Source organism: Ahaetulla prasina, chromosome 12 (assembly GCF_028640845.1).
Source record: "Ahaetulla prasina isolate Xishuangbanna chromosome 12, ASM2864084v1, whole genome shotgun sequence".
NCBI lineage: Eukaryota > Metazoa > Chordata > Lepidosauria > Squamata > Colubridae > Ahaetulla > Ahaetulla prasina.
The window spans coordinates 25,541,067-25,563,427 of record NC_080550.1 but is presented as its reverse complement, the minus strand read 5'-3'; the positions used below and the strand labels follow the sequence as shown (position 1 = coordinate 25,563,427).

At 41.7% G+C, this 22,361-nt stretch overlaps 1 protein-coding gene and 1 long non-coding RNA gene across 2 annotated transcripts in view; one reads left to right on the top strand and one right to left on the bottom strand.

Moving 5' to 3' along the window:
• The window catches only part of LOC131184419 (hydrocephalus-inducing protein homolog), a 156,757-nt gene that overhangs the window by 6,494 nt on the left and 127,902 nt on the right, over positions 1-22,361 (bottom strand). The window contains exons 17-18 of the mRNA XM_058155652.1: positions 2,432-2,567; positions 1,864-2,028 (exon numbers count right to left, since the gene is read on the bottom strand). Of these exons, the coding sequence (XP_058011635.1) occupies positions 1,864-2,028; positions 2,432-2,567 (301 nt within the window). The remainder of the gene's footprint in view (positions 1-1,863; positions 2,029-2,431; positions 2,568-22,361) is intronic.
• The window catches only part of LOC131184422 (uncharacterized), a 49,483-nt gene continuing 29,515 nt past the window's right edge, over positions 2,394-22,361 (top strand). The window contains exon 1 of the long non-coding RNA XR_009151966.1: positions 2,394-2,461. This is a non-coding gene — a long non-coding RNA (uncharacterized LOC131184422). The remainder of the gene's footprint in view (positions 2,462-22,361) is intronic.

Sequence of the window (22,361 nt, the reverse complement as noted above, 5' to 3'; positions counted from 1 at the left end):
CAGTAGCAGAGCTCTTTTTTTTTAGGTTAGTCCCATTCTTCCTGGGAGAGAGAAGAGTGGGGGCGGGGAGAGAATCATTTTCTGTCGTTGCCTCCTTCCTGTTTTTATTTGGTTTTCCTTCCTACCCTGAAAGGAGTTTCAAGCAAAAGGAAGAGTGGGGGCAAGGGGGGGAAGAAGGGTCTGGGAATGGGAAGAATGAGAATGAGACCAGGTGTGTGTGTGTGTGTGTATGTGTGTGTGTGTGAGAGAGAGAGTGAGTGAGTGAGAGAGAGAGAGAGAGAGAGAGAAAGAGAAAGAAGAAAGAGACAAAGAGACAAAGAGAAAGAAAGAGGAAGTGTGTGTGTGTGAGAGAGAGAGAAGAGAGAGAGAGACAAAGGAAGAGAGGAAGGGAGAAAGGGACAAGAAAGAAAGGAAGGAAGGGAGAAAGATGAGAAAGAGAGATAGAAAAAGAAAAAGAAAGAGAGAGAGACAAGAAAGAAAAAGACAAAGAAAGAAAGAAAAAGAGGAAGGAAGGAAGGAAGGAAGGAAGGAAGGAAGGAAGGAAGGAAGGAAGGAAGGAAGGAAGGAAGGAAGGAAGGAAGGAAGGAAGGGAAAACTCTGTGCTATTATTTTTAATTGTTCCATTATTTATCATGTGTTAATATTTTACACTGTCCCTACACCTAGAGTGATTTTACTGACTTTCTTTTGCCCCGGGCTACCACATATTTTTCAGGGATTTACATGCATTTAATGTCTATAGTCCAGAGCATAAATATGTGTGTGTTTATTTTGTACATCAGGTTGTATAAGTCCACCTTAATATGCAATTCCTGCTTTGTGATGTTTTGTATACATACAGAGAAAGAAGCACTCTTGTGATCTTTGACTTTTAGGCTTGCTTTCATCAACATCAGCCATAATACTAATGACTGTTTTGAATAATATGCAGGTTGTATTACACGAATGGCTATTTTATATGTGAAATTATGACTGAAATATGTCTGCACCTATATTGGTCTCACTGTCAGGAACTTTCTCCTTAGTTTTAGGTTGCTTCTCTCTTTGTTCAGTTTCCATCCATTGCTTCTTGTTTTGCCTTCTTGTGCTTTGGAAAATACATTGCCCCCCTTCTTTCTGGCAGCCCCTTAAAAACCTGTTCCCTATCACACTCTTGGGCAAAGCATATGAGCCATTTCCTCTTTTCAGTGGTCCATGAAAGTACATCTATAGTATATAGATAATAAAGTTGAAAAATATTGTGAACAACATTTTTAGAGAAAATAGATAGGTTGAGGCTGGGTATGAGAAGGAATGGCTGGGAGGGGAGGGACCAGACACATTGCTTGACGTGAGTGACATTGAGTTGGACATGCCCACCCAGTCATATGACCATCAAGCCACACCCAGTCATATGACCATCAAGCCACACGCACAAAATAAGACATGCCCTCAGAACCGGTAGTAAAAAAATTAGAACCCACCCCTGGCCCTGCCCCCATTTAATCTCTGCCTCCCAGGTCCCAGCTGAACAGGAGGAAATGGGGATTTTGCAGTAACCTTCCCCTGAAGTGGGGTGGGAATGGAGATTTTACAGTATCCTTCCCCTGCCACGCCCATCAAGCGACGCCCACCAAGCCACACCTACAGAACCGGTAGTAAAAAAATTTTGAAACCCACCACTGGATCCATCTCAATAAATGATCTACCTATTTCTCCTTCTCTAGCGTATCTTCTCACATAAAGCAAACCAATGACCTTATCATTACCAATGGATTATAGTCTTTTCCTGTCCTCTTGTGGCCAAGGAACTTTACTGAATTTACTGTAGGCAATATAAGATGTAATAAAGGCCTCTTTATTTCTGCTCTTCAATCCACTCACCAGGGGAAAGTCTTCATTCCCAAAGATAGCTATGCAGGCCATTGTTTCCTGGTGGCCTTTTTCCTCAACTTCCAAAGCTAATGGGATTTCAACTGTAGTATGAGGTGGAATAATACCGCAAGGCACTGGACTTGAATACAAGATGGTGGGAGAGTCCTTATATTCCTAGGTGGAGACAAAAGCACTAAGAATTACCTGATCAAAGTCTTTCAGTTTCTATGCTGTCATCATTTCCCCCAATAAAATCCATGTCTTTCATTTTTTTATTTAATTATTCGTGATAGAGCTCTGAAAATTTATTTCAGCAAACTTTTCATCACTCATTTTCAATATCATAAGAGCAACAAAGCAAGAACTTATCCAAACATCCTTAAATAAAATGTAAACAAGAGTACAGTTCAAGAAATGACCATAATTGGGTTAAAACATTTCTCTCCTCTTTTCTATAGGCACATTAAATCCACCTTGCCCCTAGAGATGCTGCAGTTCCATCCTCCTGTACAAGGCCATCGACCTGAATGAAAAGCAGCAGGAAATAGCAAAGAGATAAGTCAAAAATCAAACCAACCTGGGGAAGAACACCATAGCATCCTGGAAGGTCAGCTTCATTAACAAGTTTTGCCACTTGTTGATACTGAAATTTCAGGAAACAACGTCCAAAATTCACAGTGGGGTTTGCCACGTGTAGTGGAGGTGTGAGGCATCTAGTTAATCAGAAAAACAAATCAATAAAAAGATTTTTTTTAATTCTAATCCACAACAGAGATGCAGATGCATTTATAATTTTGAAAAAGACTCAACAACTTGTTATTAGTTACCTGGAGCTGCAGGTTTCTAAAACTTCACACAGTACATTAAAAGTGAAGCTGCTGGAAGCAGACCCACACCTGACCCTAAGTCTCAAGAGAGGGTGGGCCTTGATATTCTCCTGGTAGTTGAGGTTTTTGAGATTTGATGCCATGTTACACAAAAAATCAGACTTGGATCTGGAAATCCTAGCTAGAGGTGTGTCGAGCATGTTTGCAACACTCCATCACTTTCCTCAGGCTCAAGATCTTTTTTTAAAAAAATTTTTTTATTCATTTACATCTTTAAAATCATTGGTACATTTTTACAGTTTTCCGATACCGACATCTTTGATAATATCTATTTTATCTTTTAACCAACTATATATGTATACATTTGATATATTGCTAGCTAATTTCTATATTCATTACACTTTATAGCTATCTATTACACATTATCTATTTCATTCCTCTATAGTATCTTCTCTTATGTTTATACATTTATACATTAATTTTAGATTCTTTCTCCAACCAGTTATACTATCTAGTCCATGTTTCATAATATATCGTTTCCTCTCGGTCTTTTAATTCCATTGTTAATTTATTTGCTTCTGCGCATTCTAGCACCTTTTTGATAATCATCGAGTTTGATGGAGCAAAACTTTGCTTCCAATTTTGTGCAAATGAAATTCTGGCAGCCATAATTAAATGTAGTATGAGGTAGTAAATTTCTTTTCTAATCTTCTGTTTGATAATTCCTAATAAAAATAATTCGGGTTTCATGGCAATTTTTCCCCCTGTCATTTCCTCTACCCATTTTTGGATTTTTAACCAGTATGCTTTTGCTTTGGAAAATGTTCACCACATGTGGAAATATGTCCCCTGTTGATAATTGCATTTCCAGCAATTGAGTGTATTTTTTGCGGATATCTTGACCAATCTCGCCGGGGGTAAATGCCACCTATAAAACATTTTGTAAATGTTTTCTTTGTAGGCAGCTGACAACATCATCTTATAATTTGTTCCCTATAATTTTTCCCAATACTCTAATTCAATATTATACCCAAAAATTTTTGCCCAAATTATCATCGTTTCCTTCATCGTTTCCTCCTCCACTTTAAATTGAAGGAGGCATTTACATATTTTGGTAATTATTTTCTCATCGTCCCAGTTAATATCTTATCCATTTCTTGTTGGTCAGTTTGGAATCCATATAATTCTAAGTCTTTTTGGTATTTTGTTTGGATTTGTAAATAGGGCCACCAGTCAATTTTAATTCCTTCTTCCAATAATTTTTGTCTAGATTTCAAATTTCCTAATCCATTTAATAGTTCCTCATATGTTACTATTTTATTAAGGTTGATTAAATTAGGGTAGACCAAGGCTTCCATTGTCGACACCCATATTGGAATTTTTGGGTAAAATTCCTTTTAATTCTTGTCCGCGTTCCTAATAGTATATCCCTCACTTGATGCCTCTGGAAATATTTATGGGCTTTGTCTTTCCCATCCCAAATAAAGGTGTGCCAACCCTTCTGCAAGTCATGGCGCTCAATTGTTAAAATTCTTCCATTCTTCAAATTTATCTATTCTCTGAGCCATGACAGTATTGCTGCCTGGTGGTATAATTCCCAATCTGGAAGACCAAAGCCACCCTTACTTCTGGCATCTTGTAACATTTTAAATTTGATTCAGTTTTTTTTTCCCTAGCCACATAAATTTGCTAATAATTTTATTCAATTTGCCAAAAAATGTTTTCCCCAATTTTATAGGTACTGTTTGAAACAAATATAAGACTTTAGGTAGAATATTCATCTTTATCGTGGCGATTCTCTCAATCAATGAAATTTGTAGTTTTGCCCAATTCTCTAAGTGTTTTTGAATTTGTTGCAATATTTCAGAGTAATTATCTTCCTTTATTGAAGATGTTTTTGCCACGAGCCAAATTCCCAGGTACTTTACCTTTTTGACAATTTGAATTCCTAGATTCTAATTTCTTGTCCTGGCCTTTCGTGGGGTTCTTAGTATCTTTGTTTTGTTTTTATTTATTTTCAGGCCTGCTACAGTTCCAAATTTCTCTATTTCTTGTAGGAGCTTTTCTTCTGTTTCCAAAGGGTCCTCTAATATAAATGCCATGTCATCTGCCAAAGCCTGTGTTTTGTATTCTTCCCTTTTGATTTTTAACCCTTTTATTTCCTTATTTCCCCTTACTTGCGCCAATAGTATCTCCAATACAAGAATGAATAAAAGGAGGGACAATGGACAGCCTTATCTAACCTCTTTATTTATTTCAACTTTTTCTGTAAGATCTTCATGCCTGGGCAGGGGGTTGGACTAGAAGGCCTCCAAGGTCCCTTCCAACTCTGATGTTATGTTATGTTATGTTAATAATTTTTGCTGTTTGCTTAGAATAAATTGTCTTAATCGTTTCTATAAATTTTTCACCAAATTGCATCCCAATGAATTGATTAATTAAAAACTGCCAATTCAAGTTGTCGAACGCCTTTTGTGCATCTACCATCATTACTAACAATTGTTTTTCTGGGTGAGCCTCATAATATTCTAGAATATTCACTATCATCCTTGTATTGTTTTTAATTTGTCGTTTGGGTAAAAACTCGTTTTAATCTGAATGAATAATTTTGTTTAATATCTTTTTTAATCTTTCTGCAATTATTGTTGCCAGGATTTTATAGTTGGCATTTAACAGCAAGATTGGCCTATCGTTTTGAATAAATTGATTATCCGTACTTTCTTTTGGGATTAATACTATATATGCCTCCCTCCACGTATTTGGCATTTTGGCTTTCTCTAATACCTCTGTCAGCCTCCACTCCACTCTTCATTTATTTTTAAATGATTATATCAGTAGATAGAATGTAAAATGTTTATTTCTGTATTATAAACTTTTAGGATCATGAGGTGAATCATACCACCGTCCGGGGTAAGGGAAAAGAGCTTATTATTAGTGTCGGCTGACATAACTGGGAGGAGGGGTGATTAATGATTGAATGTTATCAGCGCGCGCTTTCCTAACCGACACTGCATTCCTGAGTAAAATGTTTATTTCTGTATTATAAACTTTTAGGATCATGAGGTGAATCATACCACCGTCCGGGGTAAGGGAAAAGAGCTTATTATTAGTGTCGGCTGACATAACTGGGAGGAGGGGTGATTAATGATTGAATGTTATCAGCGCGCGCTTTCCTAACCGACACTGCATTCCTGAGTTGACTGACATCCAGAGACCTGTGGAAGAAGATTACCACGAGGGGCCGTGAAGGAGTTGGCATTGGACCAGACCAGCCTGACCTCCTGGAGGAGGAGGGACAATTGGGGGGATATGATATGTTTGCCATATTTTGTCTCAGTTCCAGCTTTGCTTGGCTGCTAACCAGACTGTAAAAGTAAAAGTACTTGTTTCCAATCCAAATGGAGTCAAGGTGATTTCTTTCCTATTTGCCGTCGGGGGTAGCCTGACAACCTCATTATATGTATCCAACATAATTTCTTCCAAAACTCCCTGAAATTTTTTATATATTTCCGCCGGAATTCCATCTGTCCCTGGTGTTTTGTTATTTTTCTGTTTTTTAATTGCCTCTCTTAACTCTGTTAAGGTAATTTCCCCATTCAACATTTCCTTAATTTTTTCTGTTATATTTGGCAAGTTCCTCTCCTGTAAGTAATTTATGATATTTTCTTCTTTAATGTTTTCTTGACTATATAGTGTTCGAAAGTAATTTTGAATAATATTTTTCTTCCCCTCAATTCTATGGTGGAGGTTCCCTTGTTCATCTTGTAAATGTTGTATTAATTTTGTGGCTTTTTCTTTTTTAAATTTATGGGCGAGCCATCTCCTTGGTTTATTTGCCAATTCAAAATAATTTTGTTTTGCCAATTTTATATTCCTTATCATTTCTTCCTGTTGTAGTACATTAATTTTATGTTTCATTAGCTCTATTTCCTTTTTATTTCCATATTTTGGGGGTCTTTCTGGAGTGATAATTCTAATTTTTTCAGCTTCTCCAATGTTAACGTTTGTTGTTCTTTCTTCTCTTTGTTTCTCCTCTTCATGTACGCAATAGTTATTCCCCTCATGTAGGCTTTGGTGGTATACCATAAGTTTTGTAATGTAGTGTCTTCATTCCTATCCTCTTTAAGAAACATCTTTAATTCTCTTTCCATTATTTGTGCATGTTGGGTTTTTTTAACAATTCTTTGATATAATGTTCATCTCTTCTTTTTTGCCCTACCTTTCCATTTTAATGCTAAGGGACTATGGTCTGCCCAAGTTTTTGGCTTGATATCCATCTCTTCTAGATTATTGATCAATCCTGGATTCATCCAGGCCATGTCTATGCGGGACCATGAGTTATGTGGATGAGAGAAGAAGGTGTATTGTTTTCCTGTATGTTTAATTGTATCCATACATCATTTAAATTAAACTCTCTTGCCATTTCGAAAAATGCATTTGGTAGTTTTCGTATTTTATTTTTATTTTCTTTCGTTGTCTTATAATTCAATTTATTGTCTACCACTCCATTAAAGTCCCCTATTATACAAATATTTTCGCCCTCTAGTTGCATTAATTTCCTATGTAGTTTATTATAGAATTTTTCTTGTTTTATGCTTGGTGCGTAAATTGTTGCTAACAGTATTTTCCTGTAGTTTGTACTTATTTCCATTATTAGAATTCTTCCGTCCTTGTCGCCAAATATTTTCCTGGGATTTAACCAATCTTTTATATATACAGCAATCCCTCTTTTTTTAATTTTGTGCCAGTGCCAAAAATACTTTCCCTAATTTGGAACACTTTATTTATTTATTTATTTATTTAATCAAATTTTTATACCGCCCTTCTCCCAAAGGACTCAGGGCGGTTTATAAAAACAACAACAATATAAATACAGAATAAAATAATAGTTAAAAAACTTATTCAATTTGGCCCAAATTAAGATATCTTTAAAATGATAAAACCCACTAAAAATTAAAACCAGATAAATCTAAAATCCTATGCCAGTCCCGCACAGATGAATAAATATGTCTTCAGCTCGCGGCGAAAGGTTCGAAGGTCAGGAAGTTGACAAAGTCCTGGGGGAAGTTCATTCCAGAGGGTGGGAGCACCCACAGAGAAGGCCCTTCCCCTGGGGGCCGCCAACCGACATTGTTTGGCGGACGGCACCCTAAGGAGTCCCTCTGTTGTGACCCAGGTTCCTGGACCCGGACTCCTGGACTCGGATGATTCAGAAAGTGAGGGAGAAGACCTGGCAAGCCCTGCTTCTCTTGAGCCCTCTCCCTCCCTGGCACCCACTCAAAGGGAGGAGGAGGGGCCGGCAAGGCCTGATTCTCTGGAGCCTTCTTCTGATTTGGCAACGCCCCAAGAACAGTTTTGGAGTGATGCAAGACTGCGCAGACGTGACCGGCGCGCGCAGCAGAAGCAGCGTTGGGATAAGGCCAGGGAATGATGGTCATGCAGTGACATCTGCAGAGACTATAAATAGGAGGCGGGACTTCCTGGTTTTTTGTCTTGGACAAAGCAATGAATTTGCGCGGGCAAACAGTATCAATGGAGGGAAGAATATATTCGTGAGTAATTCTGGCCTTATCTATAATTTCCTCGTTATCTCCAGAAACTTGGCAGGCCCGTGGGTAGACGTGGCCAGGACATCTATCTATGTAAATAAAAGGAGAAAAGGAGGCCTCTGACTGACTCTTTGCTGGGAGTATTGGGGGGAGGGAAACAGAACACCCTCTCTGTGAGAGCGCACGGGTCGGTGAGAGGTAGTCGATGGCAGTAGGCGGTCCCGTAAATAACCCGGTCCTAATTATTTATTTATTATTATTATTTGATTTGATTTTTATACTGCCCTTCTCCCGAAGGACTCAGGGCGGTGTACAGGCATAATAAAACCGACAATACAATATACAAGTTTAAAATAAGATTTAAAAAACTTATTTAAATTAGCCCAGTGATTAAAATTTACCATACTAGGAAAACCCCGTTTAAAATTAATAAATTTAACATTAAAATCCCAATTTAAGCCAGCCCCACGCGGATAAAAAGATGAGTCTTGAGTTCGCGACGAAATGTCCGAAGGTCAGGTATTTGGCGTAAACCCGGGGGAAGCTCGTTCCAGAGTGTGGGAGCCCCCACAGAGAAGGCCCTTCCCCTGGGGGCCGCCAGCCGACATTGTTTGGCGGACGGCACCCTGAGAAGTCCCTCTCTATGGGAGCGTACGGGTCGGTGGGAGGCGTGTGGTAACAGCAGGCGGTCCCGTAAGTACCCAGGTCCTAAGCCATGGAGTGCTTTAAAGTCATAACCAACACCTTAAAGTGCACCCGGAAGGCCACAGGCAGCCAGTGCAGTCTGCGCAGGAGCGGTGTTACATGGGAGCTACGCGTAGCTCCCTCTATAACCCGCGCAGCTGCATTCTGGACTAACTGAAGCCTCCGAGCGCACTTCAAGGGGAGCCCCATGTAGAGAGCATTACAGTAATCCAAGCGAGAGGTAACGAGCGCATGAGTGACTGTGCATAAGGCATCCCGATCAAGGAAGGGGCGCAACTGCCGAACCAGGCGAACCTGGTGGAAGGCCCTCCTGGAGACGGCCGTCAAATGGTCTTCAAACGACAGCTGATCATCCAGGAGGACACCCAAGTTGCACATCCTATCCTTTGGGGCCAGTAACTCACCTCCAACAGCCAGCCGCGGCTGCAGCTGACTGAATCGGGGTGCCGGCATCCACAGCCACTCCGTCTTGGAGGGATTAAGCTTGAGCCTGTTTCTCCCCATCCAGACCCGTACAGCTTCCAAACACCGGGACAGCACTTCAACAACTTCATTGGGGTGGTCCGGGGTGGAAAAGTACACCCTTTTAAAAGTGATCTTTTTCTTTAATATGTACCTCCTGGAGGCAGATGATATCTGGTTTTGGTTTTTGTTTTGTAATCTTGATAATATTTGTTTATGTTTGGTAGCTGAGTTGATGCCGTTTATATTTAGTGATAGCATCTTTATTTCATTTTCCATCTTCTTACTTCTCTGCTAATCTCAGCCCTCTCTTTGCTCTGTTCCTGGTCTGTGCTCTGGATATGGCTCCTTCCCTCTCTTGTCGGTCTGTTTCCTTGTGATCTCTTGTATCTTGTTCTACACTTTTTTTCCCCAGAGTCTGATCTTCCTGGCTTTTACTTTCTTCTTCTTCCCTACTGTCTTGCTTGTCTTCCCCACTTATATAGTGATCATAGAACTCCTGAGCCTTTTCTAATGTGTCAATCCAAAAAAATTTTTCCTGCCATGCTATCAACATCCCCTGTAGGATGAGCCACCAAAACATCTCTCTATATTTTAGTAATTGTGAAGAAAGGAAATGATAACTTCGTCGTTGCTCTCTTACTCTTTTGGGAATCTGTTTTAATACAGTGATCTCCTTTCCATTGTACATCAGTGGGTCTTCTCGTGTTTTTGTATATACTTCATCTCTTATATTTTTCCTGACAAATTTAACATGGACTTCTCTCAGAAGTCTTTTCCTCTGTGCATAATTCGTATGGATTCTGTATGCCTCATTGATTTCGTTTTCCAGTTCTTGTTTACCTTTTTGTACTATTTCCGCTAATAGCTCAGCCATCAATACAGGGATATATAGATATAGATATAGGTATAAATATAGATATAGATGATATAGATATAGATAGATATAGATATAGATATATAGTTTTTGTAAGTTTACACTGGTATAGGTATGTAGGTCTTGGCATTTTCGGGTCTTTTCCCGTGTAAGGTTGAGAGTATCTTGGCGATGTTTTGATGAGGTCTCACTCAACATCTTCAGGCTGGTGTCTTCAGCTCCGTGCTTCTCAAGCAAAGCGTGGCCAGAGCTGCCGTCTCTCTATAAATACTGGTGGGGAGATGGGGAGTGTTGCTGTGAGTGGGTTGGTTGGCTGTGTGGTTGCATCTTGATTGGTAGATGGAGTGGGTGTTTCCAGATTGGTCGAGGTGGGGAGTGTTGCTGTGAGCGGGTTGGTTGGCTCTGTGGTTGCATCCTGATGGAGTGGGTGTTTGCAGATTGGTTGGCTCTTTCGTAACATCCTGTGTCTTGGTCTTTTTTTCTTGAGCTTTGGTGTTGTGGCCTCTGAAGTTCTGTGATGTGATGTCTTGAGCAGATGGCTGTGATGCAGCATCCCGGGCCCTGATTTGCTCCGAGTCTGAGGTCCTGTCATGTGTTCCTGGTGTGTGTCAGCCTGCTTTATGTGGGGATCAGAGGGGGGTGCAGCAGCCAGTGGTGTCAGCATGGTCTGGCTTCTGGATGGTGGTTGTGTTTCGTCTGTGGGATGGGTTTGGGTTTGAATTTGGTGAGGATGATTGGTGGTGGCGTTGATTGTTGTCCTGGGTCCGGGGTCAATTTTCATGGCTGGGTTTCTTGACCAAGGCTGGTTTCCAGATGTCTGGTAGGCAGGAGGTGTTGTCCCGTTTGTTCATATTGTGGGGGTGTTTCTCTATTTCAATGGCTTCCATAATTATTCTCTTGTTATAGTGTTCAGTTTTAAAGATTAATTTGGTTCCTTCAAAATCAATTTTGTGTACTGTGGTTTTAAGGTGCTGGAAAAGGGAGGAGGTCTTTTCTTCTTTTCTGACTGCGTTTTTGTGTTCTGCGATGCGTGCATTTATTCTCCTATTAGTTTGTCCAATGTATGTGGCTGGGCAGATTTTGCATGGTATTTCATAGACTCCTTGGTTTTCTAGATGGATCTTGTCTTTTGGGTTTCTTAAGATGTTGGCTATTTTTTGGTCTGTGCAGAAGGGTGTCTTGATGTTGTGTTTGTGGAGAATTTTGCTGATTTTATCTGTGGTGCCTTTGATGTACGGGAGGAGGACGATGCTGTTGTCTTGTTCTGTGTCTTAGTTCTTGAGGGGTGTCTCCCTTTGGATTAGGCTGGTAATTGTGTTTCTTTGGTATCCGTTGGAGATCAATACGTTTGTGAGAGTGTGTAATTCAGTTTTCAGATGGTCTTTGTCGGCTAGGCGTTTGGTTTTGGAGATGAGAGTCTTGGCTACGGAGCTGATCTGTGCAGGGTGGTGATGTGATTGTGCGTTTAAGTAGCAGTTGGTGTGTGTTTTTTTCTGGTACATGATGTGTCCTAGGGAGCCATTGGGTTTTTTGTAGATTAGGATGTCCAGAAAGGGAAGTTGGTTGTTAGCTTCTATTTCCATAGTGAATTGTATTTTGGGGTGTAGGCTGTAGAGATGTGTGACGAAGTTGTCCAGTTTCTCCTTTCCATGTGGCCAAATTACGAAAGTGTCATCTACGTATCTAAGCCAGAGTTTGGGTTTGAGTTCAGATTTATCTAAAGCGTTGGTTTCAAAGTATTCCATGTATAGGTTTGTGATGACAGGTGAGAGGGATGATCCCATGGGTGCTCCTTCTATCTGTTTGTATCTTTGTCCATTGTGGATGAAGTATGTGTTGGTTAGGCAGTGGTTGGTTAGATCTAGAATGTGTTTGGGAGGGTTGTATTTGTTTTGGATAGCTGTCAAGGCTTCTTTAATAGGCACTTTGGTGAAGAGGGATATGACATCAAAGCTCACAAGTAGGTCGCTGGGTTGTAGGTTTTTTTCTTTATTGTTTCTATGAAGTGGAATGAGTTTTGTACGTGTGAGGTGATGGATTCTGCATAGGGCTGAAGTTGTTTGGCAAGGAATTTGGCGAGATTTTGTAGATGTGAGCCTATGGAGCTGACTATGGGTCTGAGTGGTGTTCCTTCTTTGTGTATCTTGGGGAGACCATAAAGCTTGGGGCATCTGGATGATTTCTCTCTGGGGATGATTCTTTGCTGGATCTCTTCACTGATGGGAGAGGCTTTTATTCTGGATTTGGTGGTTTTTTCCAGGTAGGTGGTGGGGTCCATGTTTAGAGGTTTGTAAGCAGGGTCTTGGGAGTAGGTTGGATAGTTTGGATTGGTAGTCAGATGTGTTCATCACCACTGTGGCGTTGCCATTGTCTGCTGGGAGAATGATTATGTTATTGTCTTTCCTCAAGTTGGTGAGTGCTTTTTGTTCTTCTTTGTGTAAGTTGCTTCTGGGTGGGTTGCTGGAGCAGAGGATGTTGGTGATTTCAAGTCTGATTTTATTGGCTTCATCTGGGTTGATTTTGGTTAGGCTAGCTTCAACTCCGCATATGATGTTTTCAGTGGGGATGCGTTTGGGGGCGACTGCAAAGTTGAATCCTTTGGAGAGAACATTGGTTTCTGCTATGGTGAGGGTCCTGTCTGATATGTTGTGTACTGTTTGTTTCATGAGTTGCTATAGAGGGGGGTTGGGCTTCTGACATTTTTTTAGTCTGTGGAGTTTGTTGGTGTGTGTGTCCGTCTTGTGGGAGGTTCTGTTTTGGCTGTCCAGATGGCTAGTTGTTTAGATTTGTCCCAGAGTGCTGGGTGGATTTTGTTGCTGAGTTTGAGGTGCAGAGTCAGTAGGTCCTTGTTGGTTTGGTCTAATAGGAATTTTTTTCTGTGGAGTTCGTTTCTGAGCAGGGCTAATTCTGTTCTTTTCAGGATCATTTCGGTGGCTGGGGTTTTGGAATGGAATTTTAGTTGTGGGGATCACATTCTTGTCTCGGCAGTTGCATAGGAATGTGAGGTCGCATAGGATGGTAGCTCTTTGGACTTCGAGTTTTTCATAGGTCCTGGTCAGTCGGAAGCCGTAGAGGTGGGATATTTGTTTTCGTAGGTCTTCACAGGTATAGGTATAGCAATCCTTATGATTTATATTGATATATTGATCATCAATTGTGTTGTAAATGTTGTACCTTGATGAACGTATCTTTTCTTTTATGTACACTGAGAGCATATGCACCAAGACAAATTCCTTGTGTGTCCAATCACACTTGGCCAATAAAAATTCTATTCTATTCTATTCTATTCTATTCTATTCTATTCTATTCTATTCTATTCTAGGTCTTGGCATTTTCGGGTCTTTTCCTGTGTAAGGTTGAGAGTATCTTGGAGACGTTTCGACAAGATCTCACTCATCATCTTCAGGCTGGTGTCTTCGGCTTTGTGCTTCTCGAGCAAAGAGTCCAGTCCATCTACCAATCAGGATGCAACCACAGAGCCAGCCAATCCGCTCACAGCAACACTCCCCACCTTGACCAATCTGCAAACACCCACTCCATCTACCAATCAAGATGCAACCACACAGCCAACCAACCCGCTCATAGCAATACTCCTCACCTCTCCACCGTTATTTATAGAGAGATGGCAGCTCCGACCACTCTTTGCTCGAGAAGCACGAAGCAACCCCTCCACCTCGCCGATCCCTCCAGGATCTGACCTGCCACAGAAGGCTTCAAAAACACGAAAATGCAGGCACAAACTCACAAAGCCCCACTCGTTTGCCCCACTGTAGCATGACGTCACCACCGGAAGTCTCTCCTCAGGCTCAAGATCTTGTCAACACCATGTGACCTGCCTTGTTTATGACAAGCCAGTGTGGTTTCTCTAGAATTCCCTTTGCTATTTCTCAACCAGATTTCAAAATGCCCTACCAATCTCCAGAAAAAGAGAGCAAAGTGAACCTATAAGATAGCTGCTGTATAACCCACATGCTCATGCAAGTGACTATCACCAAAGGAGGCTGCTGTAAACCTACAATGAGCCATCTTCAATTGTAAAGGACACGCAATCAAGGAATATGCTGCTGCAGAATAGCACTTGATTCAATAGCCATGAAAGTCTCGGAAAAGATATTCAAATGATATGATATTCTATACCAGAAAGACCATGACACTCTATGGATGTGAAGGTTTTATTTGAAGAAGTGAGATAAGAAGAGTATTGATAACCTTGAACTTTGGGGTTGGAGAAAACTCCTGAGAATACCACAGACAGCCAAGAAAACAAACAAACAAATAGTGTTGAACAAATCAAACCAAGGAACAAATGGCTAGGCTCAAGTTATCCTACTTCAAATACATTATGTGAAGGCCTAGCACTCTGGATAAGGTTCCGAGGCTGGGAAAGGAGGAAGGAAAAAGAAAAGGAGGATGACCTACACCATGGGGGAATAGACTGAGTTACAGCAGTAATGAGTGCACAGAAGAACAGAATAGGGTTGAAAGGGACTTTGGAGGTCTTCCAGTCCACCTCTCTGCTCAAACAGGAGACTCTATATTATTCTGGGGAAATGGTAGTCCAATCCCTTCTTACAAACCTCCAGAGATGGAGTGCCCACAACTTCTGGAGGTAAGCCAATCCACTGATAATTTTTTCTCACTGTCAGGAAATTTCTCTCTAGTTCTAGATTGGTTCTCTCCTTGATTAGCGCCATTGGAAAACCTGAAAGACCTAATTAGGGACAGACCTTCCTGGAGAAAATATATCTATGTGATCACTAATAGTCAACAACCACTTGACGGTATGTAATCAATCGAAATTCAGTATCTTGATCTTTGTGTCACACTTGAAAAGTCCTGTGAATATACAATCAAATTATTATAACTACAGTTCTAATTGTCACATTTAAGAATTTAATTGGGCTAAAATGCTGACAACTAATTCACTGGGGTCTATGATGACTCACTGAAGCCAGCTGGCGTGACTGGGTGAGCCCAGCCATCTGAGTGCACCAGGTGGGCATGGCTGGGTGGCTGAGGGCATGACCAGGTCAACACAGAGGATTAGATGCAACCAGCTTGGAGCAAATGATTCAGAGTGGCTGGGTGGACATGGCCAGATGGATACAACCACATGGGTGTGGCCAGGTGGGGGCACCTCCATTTTTTTCCTCTTTTCTGACAAGAGGTTTCCCTGCAAAATTTGGTGGCTGTTTCGCCACATGGAGCATGTGAGGATGATGAGTGCTGACTGTAACGTTTATATTTCTTTAGAGTTATAAATCCTCACAAAGCATGACCATTTGCAACAATCTCACTGAATCAGGGAAGATATTCATCATTCCCCATTTGGTCAAATCCACAAAATGGGATGGTGGAAATGGAGGAGAAGGAGGAGATAAAAAGAAGGAGGGGAGGGTGGATAGTTTATATTTTCAGTATAGTTTGACATAGTTAGTTCATTATTCTCCCCCAACCCCCCCCAAAAAAAATCCTAACAATTTGATTTTGGATGCCACCGTCCATCTCTACGTTCTAATATTCTTTTTTGAATATGGGGCAAACTAGTTTTACAGTTATATACTGTGTATTATGCTTTATCCAGGTACTAAATTTTTAGTTTATCAGAATGCACTTAATCAAAGACAATATTTTTTCCCTGGTTCTTATTCAAGCCATTTATTTCTCTTGCCCTGCTTCCACATGTAGTGTCGGGAAAGTCACAGTGGATAGGAGATGTACCAGTTTGTTTTCGTCTACATTTCTTCCTTAAAATGGATTAAACATAAGTGGATTAAAGTATCAAGAACCTGAAGAGCTGGAGGGTTTCGGGAGCAGTTTTGGAATTTGAATTTGGAATCTAGACAAAGAAATAGTTGAAACTCGAGAACTGAACTATTTGGATTACAAATTGGGTGTGGTGATTTGAAGAGACAAGGTGGATAAGGGGAAGAAAGCAACACAACATCTATCATCACCATCAATATCAACAAAGACAACAGAAACTACATTACAGCAAGAGAAAGTTAATATGGATTTAAAAAACATGTTACAGAACATTATTTATTTTATTTATTTTATTTTATTAAATTTTTATACCGCCCTTCTCCCGAAGGACTCAGGGCGGTGTACAGCCAGAATAAAACCAAAATATATACAATTTAAAACAACATTTAAAAAGAGCAAATTTTAAAGGCTGATTATTAAAATTTAGATTTAAAAATTTAAAAATATTAAGAATACCCAATTTAAAATTCAACACAAATTATGCCAGTCCCGCTTTAATAAATAAATATGTTTTGAGCTCACGACGGAAGGTCCGAAGATCAGGCACTTGACGCAGGCCAGGGGGAAGTTCGTTCCAGAGCGTCACTGCCCCCACAGAGAAGGCCGTACTCCTGGGGGCCGCCAGCCAACACTGTTTGGCGGACGGCACCCTGAGAAGACCCTCTCTGTGAGAGCGTACGGGTCGGTGGGAGGCAAAAGGTAACAGCAGGCGGTCTCGTAAGTACCCGGGTCCTAAGCCATGGAGCGCTTTAAAGATAGTTACCAAAATCTTGAAGCGCACCCGAAAGACCACAGGAAGCCAGTGCAAGCTACGGAGCAGCGATGTCACGTGGGAGCCACGAGCGGCTCCCGTTACTACTCGCGCAGCCGCATTCTGGACTAACTGCAGCCTCCGGGTGCACCTCAAGGGCAGCCCCATGTAGAGAGCATTGCAATAATCCAGCCTAGACGTAACCAGAGCGTGAGTGACCGTGCATAAGGCATCCCGGTCAAGGAAGGGACGCAACTGGCGAACCAAGCGAACTTGGTAAAAGGCCCTCCTGGCGACGGCCGCCAGGTGTTCATCAAAAGACAGCCGTCCATCCAGGAGGACGCCCAAGTTGCGAACCACCTCCTTTGGGGCCACTAACTCGCCCCCAACAGTCAGTTGCGGGTGCATCCACAGCCACTCCGTCTTGGAGGGATTGAGCTTGAGTCTGTTTCTCCCCATCCAGACCCGTACAGCTTCCAGGCACCGGGACAGCACTTCGACCACTTCGTTGGGGTGGTCCGGGGTGGAAAAGTACAGCTGAGTATCATCAGCGTACAGATGATAACTCACCCCGAAACCACTGATGACCTCACCCAGCGGCTTCATATAGATGTTGAACAGGGTAGGCGAGAGAATCGACCCCTGAGGCACCCCACAAGTGAGGCGCCTCGAGGACGACCTCTGCCCCCCTGTCAACACCGTCTGCGACCGGTCAGAGAGATAGGAGGAGAACCACCGATAAACGGTGCCCCCCACTCCCAATCCCTCCAACCGGCGCAGCAGGATACCATGGTCAATGGTATCGAAGGCCGCTGAGAGATCTAATAGGACCAAGGCAGAGGAACAACCCCTGTCCCTGGCCCTCCAGAGATCATCCACCAATGCGACCAAAGCCGTCTCCGTGCTATAACCGGGTCGGAAGCCAGACTGGAACGGGTCTAGATAGACAGTTTCCTCCAGGTGCCGGGGGAGCTGCCATGCAACCACACTCTCTACAACCTTTGCCACAAAGCGAAGGTTGGAGACTGGACGGTAATTACCCAAAATAGCTGGGTCCAGGGAAGGCTTCTTGAGGAGAGGTCTCACCACCGCCTCTTTCAAGGCGGCGGGGAAAACCCCTTCCATCAAAGAAGCATTTATAATCTCCTGGAGCCAGCCTCGTGTCACTTCCTGAGCAGCCAGCACTAACCAGGAAGGGCACGGGTCCAGTAAACATGTAGTTGTATGTAACCTCCCCAGCAACCTGTCCATGTCCTCGGGAGCCACAGACTCAAACTCATCCCAAATAACCTCAACAAGACATGTCTCTGTCATCTCAGCTGGATCATCGCAATCTTGGTCCAAACTATCCCGAAGCTGAACGATTTTATCGTATAGATAACTGTTAAACTCCTCAGCCCGTCCCTGTAAGGGGTCATCCCGTCCCTCTTGATGAAGGAGGGAACGGGTCACCCGAAACAGGGCGGTCGGGCGGTTATCTGCCGATGCAATGAGGGTGGAAACGTAGGAACGTTTCGCCTCCCTCATTGCCACTAGGTAGGTCCTAGTAAAGGACCTCACTAGTGTCCGATCAGCCTCGGAACAGCTAGACCTCCAAGTACTCTCTAGGCGTCTTCTCCGGTGTTTCATCTCTCTCAGCTCCTCGGAAAACCAGGGAGTCAATTGAGATCTACGCCGGGTCAGAGGCCGCAAAGGCACAACACGGTCCAAAGCCCCAGCCGCGGCCCGTTCCCAGGCCGCAACCAGTTCTTCAGTCGTGCCGTGGGTAAGATTCTCAGGGAACGGCCCAAGCTCCGTCCGGAACCTCTCTGGGTCCATCAGGCGCCTGGGACGGAACCAACGCATTGGCTCCGTCTCCCTGCGTTGGTGAGCGGCGGTCCGAAAGTCTAGGCGAAGAAGAAAATGATCTGACCATGACACTGGCTCTTTAACTATATCTCCTAAATCCAGATCATTAACCCACTGACCAGAGATAAAAATCAGGTCTAGCGCGCCTCCCCCAATGTGTGTAGGGCCATCAGTTACTTGAATCAGGTCCAAGGCCGTCATGGAGGCCTGGAACTCCTGAACCACCGTTGATGACAAGCCGGCCGATGGCAGGTTGAAATCCCCCAAGACCAAAAGTCTGGGAATCTCAACCGCCACGCCAGCAAGCACCTCTAGTAGCTCAGGTAGGGCTGTAGTCACGCAGCAAGGAGCCAGGTACGTGATCAACAGCCCCATCTGATTCCGGTGGCCCCACTTCACAAGGAGGGATTCACAGCCAGCTATCTGAGGAACAGTGGACTCCCTCGGCCCTAGACTTTCTTTAATCACAACCGCCACCCCCCCACCCCTACCTTGGGCCCTCGGCTGATGGAATGCACGGAAACCCGGAGGGCACAGTTCAACCAGGGGTACACATGAAAATCTTAAGAAAGGATTAGAAAAAATGGAGGGAAAGAAGAGATAATAAAGAGATAATAGGGAAAAATGAACAACGATTGCAACTAATGGAAGAAAAAACAGAGGCAACGGGAAAAAAAAGTGGAAGAGATGGACTATAGACTCACAACCACTGATAAAAATCAGGAAAAAACAATTATAACCCTCGAAATGGACATGGCTGACTATTATTTAAGATTCCAAAATTTTGAGGAGGAAAAGGGGAGAAAACCTACCACAAAAGATTGCAGAGATATTAGCAGTGGTGATGGAAGAAAGTAAGGAAATAATTTTAGATGGAATTGATGAGATATCTCGCATATCTTGTATACACTCTATATATCTCATCAACTGCAGTGCCATCTAGTGGTGACAGAGAAATTAAATAGGAGTACTGTACAGAAGAAGATGAAAGCAGAATGACCTTGCACATTAATTATATTTATACATTGAATCAGTTGTTTGACATGATTGTAAAAATAAAACTTTTTAATGAAAAAATAAATAAATAAATCCAAGTCAAAAACAAAATATCCAAAGCCAACCAACAACCACCCAAAAAGCCAAAGCAAGAAAAAAGAAAATTATAAAAGGAAAAAAGGAAAAAGCCAAATCGAAACAAAAATACAAATTCACCAGTTACAAAGTTTCTAAGTTTCAAGGTTTCAAAATATCCAATCACTCAATATAAGTAGAAAAGGTATAAAGTATCTTCTTTCAAGAAAAATTACAAAAAGGGGAAAAGGGAAAAAAAAGATCCAAAAGCAAAAATAGAAACTATACCAATCACAAAAAAAAATTAAAAAAAATTAAAAAATATCCAGGAGGAAAAAGCCAAAAGGAAAAAAAGAGAAGAAGACAAAATATCACTGTTCCAAAGTTTTCTGATGCTTATCAAGCCTCAAACAAGAGGAAAAGGAAAAAAAAAAGAAAAACAATCAGTTTAGTCCAAATAGTTTACAGAAACTTTTGTTCTTCTTTTTCCCCTCCTCCTGTTACAAAATCACACAATCACTTCTTATCAAAAACTTCTTGTCATTTTCCAAAACAATGTGCAAGGTCATTCTGCTTTCATCTTCTTCTACAGAGGAATTATTGAGTCTGTAATTTGCACCTCTATAATTGTCTGGTTCGGTTCTGCAACCCAACAAGAAAGACACAGACTTCAGAGGATAATTAGAACTGCAGAAAAAATGATGGCTACCAACCTGCCTTCCATTGAGGACCTGTATACTGCACGAATCAAGAAGAGGGCCGTGAAAATATTTACAGATCCCTCACATCCTGGACATAAACTGTTTCAACTCCTACCCTCAAAACGACGCTATAGAGCACTGCACACCAGAACAACTAGACACAAGAACAGTTTTTTCCCGAAGGCCATCACTCTGCTAAACAAATAATTCCCTCAACACTGTCAGACTATTTACTGAATCTGCACTACTATTAATCGTTTCATAGTTCCCATCACCAATCTCTTTCCACTTATGACTGTATGACTATAACTTGTTGCTGGCAATCCTTATGATTTATATTGATATATTGACCATCAATTGTGTTGTAAATGTTGTACCTTGATGAACGTATCTTTTCTTTTATGTACACTGAGAGCATATGCACCAAGACAAATTCCTTGTGTGTCCAATCACACTTGGCCAATAAATTCTATTCTATTCTATTCTATTCTGTACAGTACTCCTATTTAATTTCTCTGTCACCACTAGATGGCAATGCAGTTTATTTAAAATGCTTTTAAATATAACAATAAGCCTTTCTTCTTTCCACTTTAAGCTTCCAACTCCGAAATTCTAATTTTTAAATAACAATTCATTAGCCATGCAAAATCTCTTTGTCCAATCTGCTTTCAATTCATCAAATTAATTTTTCAATTTGCTGTAATTAGTCTTTATTAATGGCTTCCGCTTTTTCGCCACTGTTCCGAAAGTGGGGAGGTAGTCTTATTTCTCTGCCTCCCCTCTCCTCTTTGCCATAACTTTTCAAAAAGCTTTTTAAAGTTTGAGAGATGAAAATATAAAAGAATCTTGTTTTCAAGACTTCAGTTTCTCACCAAGATGATCGTCTTGCTCTCCTTTTCTTTTCTTCCGTGTGGCTGCCCCGGCTTTTGACAGCTCCTAATGGCTGTCTTCCCTCGCCTCTGGGTTGGAGGCTAATGCCGGCACTCCAGGAAATTTGCGACTTCCCTGTTCGCACCACCCTGCGTTCTTCGCTATCTCTAGGGGACAGCTCTGGTCCACTGGGGATCCCCTAGACAGCTGGGATATCAGTGTTCTCCCGGAGCCCCGGAATCCACGCTGTGCCACTGTGATGCTGGCCACACCTCCTCGAACTTTCTCTATCCTTGTCTTTACTTCACTGATCATGTCCCAGCTTTCATGTAAATTAAAATCAAGGTACATGATCCTTTTAACTTTTTCTAGTGGTATTCCTTCCGAATTTATCAGTGGTAAATTAATGGATTGTTTGCTGATGACCATGATCTTGGTTTTTGAGGTGTTAAGATTCAAGACTTATTTTTCAGATATTTCTGAGACTCTGTTGATGAGGAGCTGCAAGTCTTCATGCTTACTGGCAAGCAGAACTGTATCATCAGCATATCTTAAATTGTTGATCTGAACACTGTTTACTCTGAGGCCAGCATCAATGTTTTCCAATGCTTCAATTCAATTCAAATCTTTATTGTCAGTGCACAACATATGTACAATGAGATTGGTTGAGCTCCCTCAGTGCACACACACGCCAACACAATACAACTCACAGTGAAGACAGAAAAGTTTTCATTGAAAATTGACTCAGAGTAGATATTAAACAACAGAGGAGACTGAATGCTGAAAACAGCCCTGTCTGACCTCTCTTCGTATTTCTGCATCATCTGAGTATTTTTGGCCTAGTCTCACATTTGCTACCTGATGCCAATATAGATTCTTTATGATTCGGATATCGATTTGGATTTGTTGAGCTACCTGAACATAAACTAGGCAAATGTCCCTTTTATTTATGGGTATGCACATCATTCCTTTGGATCCTCATCTGGCCATCCTGCCAAGATTACAAGCAAGGGTAGCATAAGAACATAAATCATAATAATATGAAAAGCCACAATGATAGCCCAAGCCTTGTCTTATCTT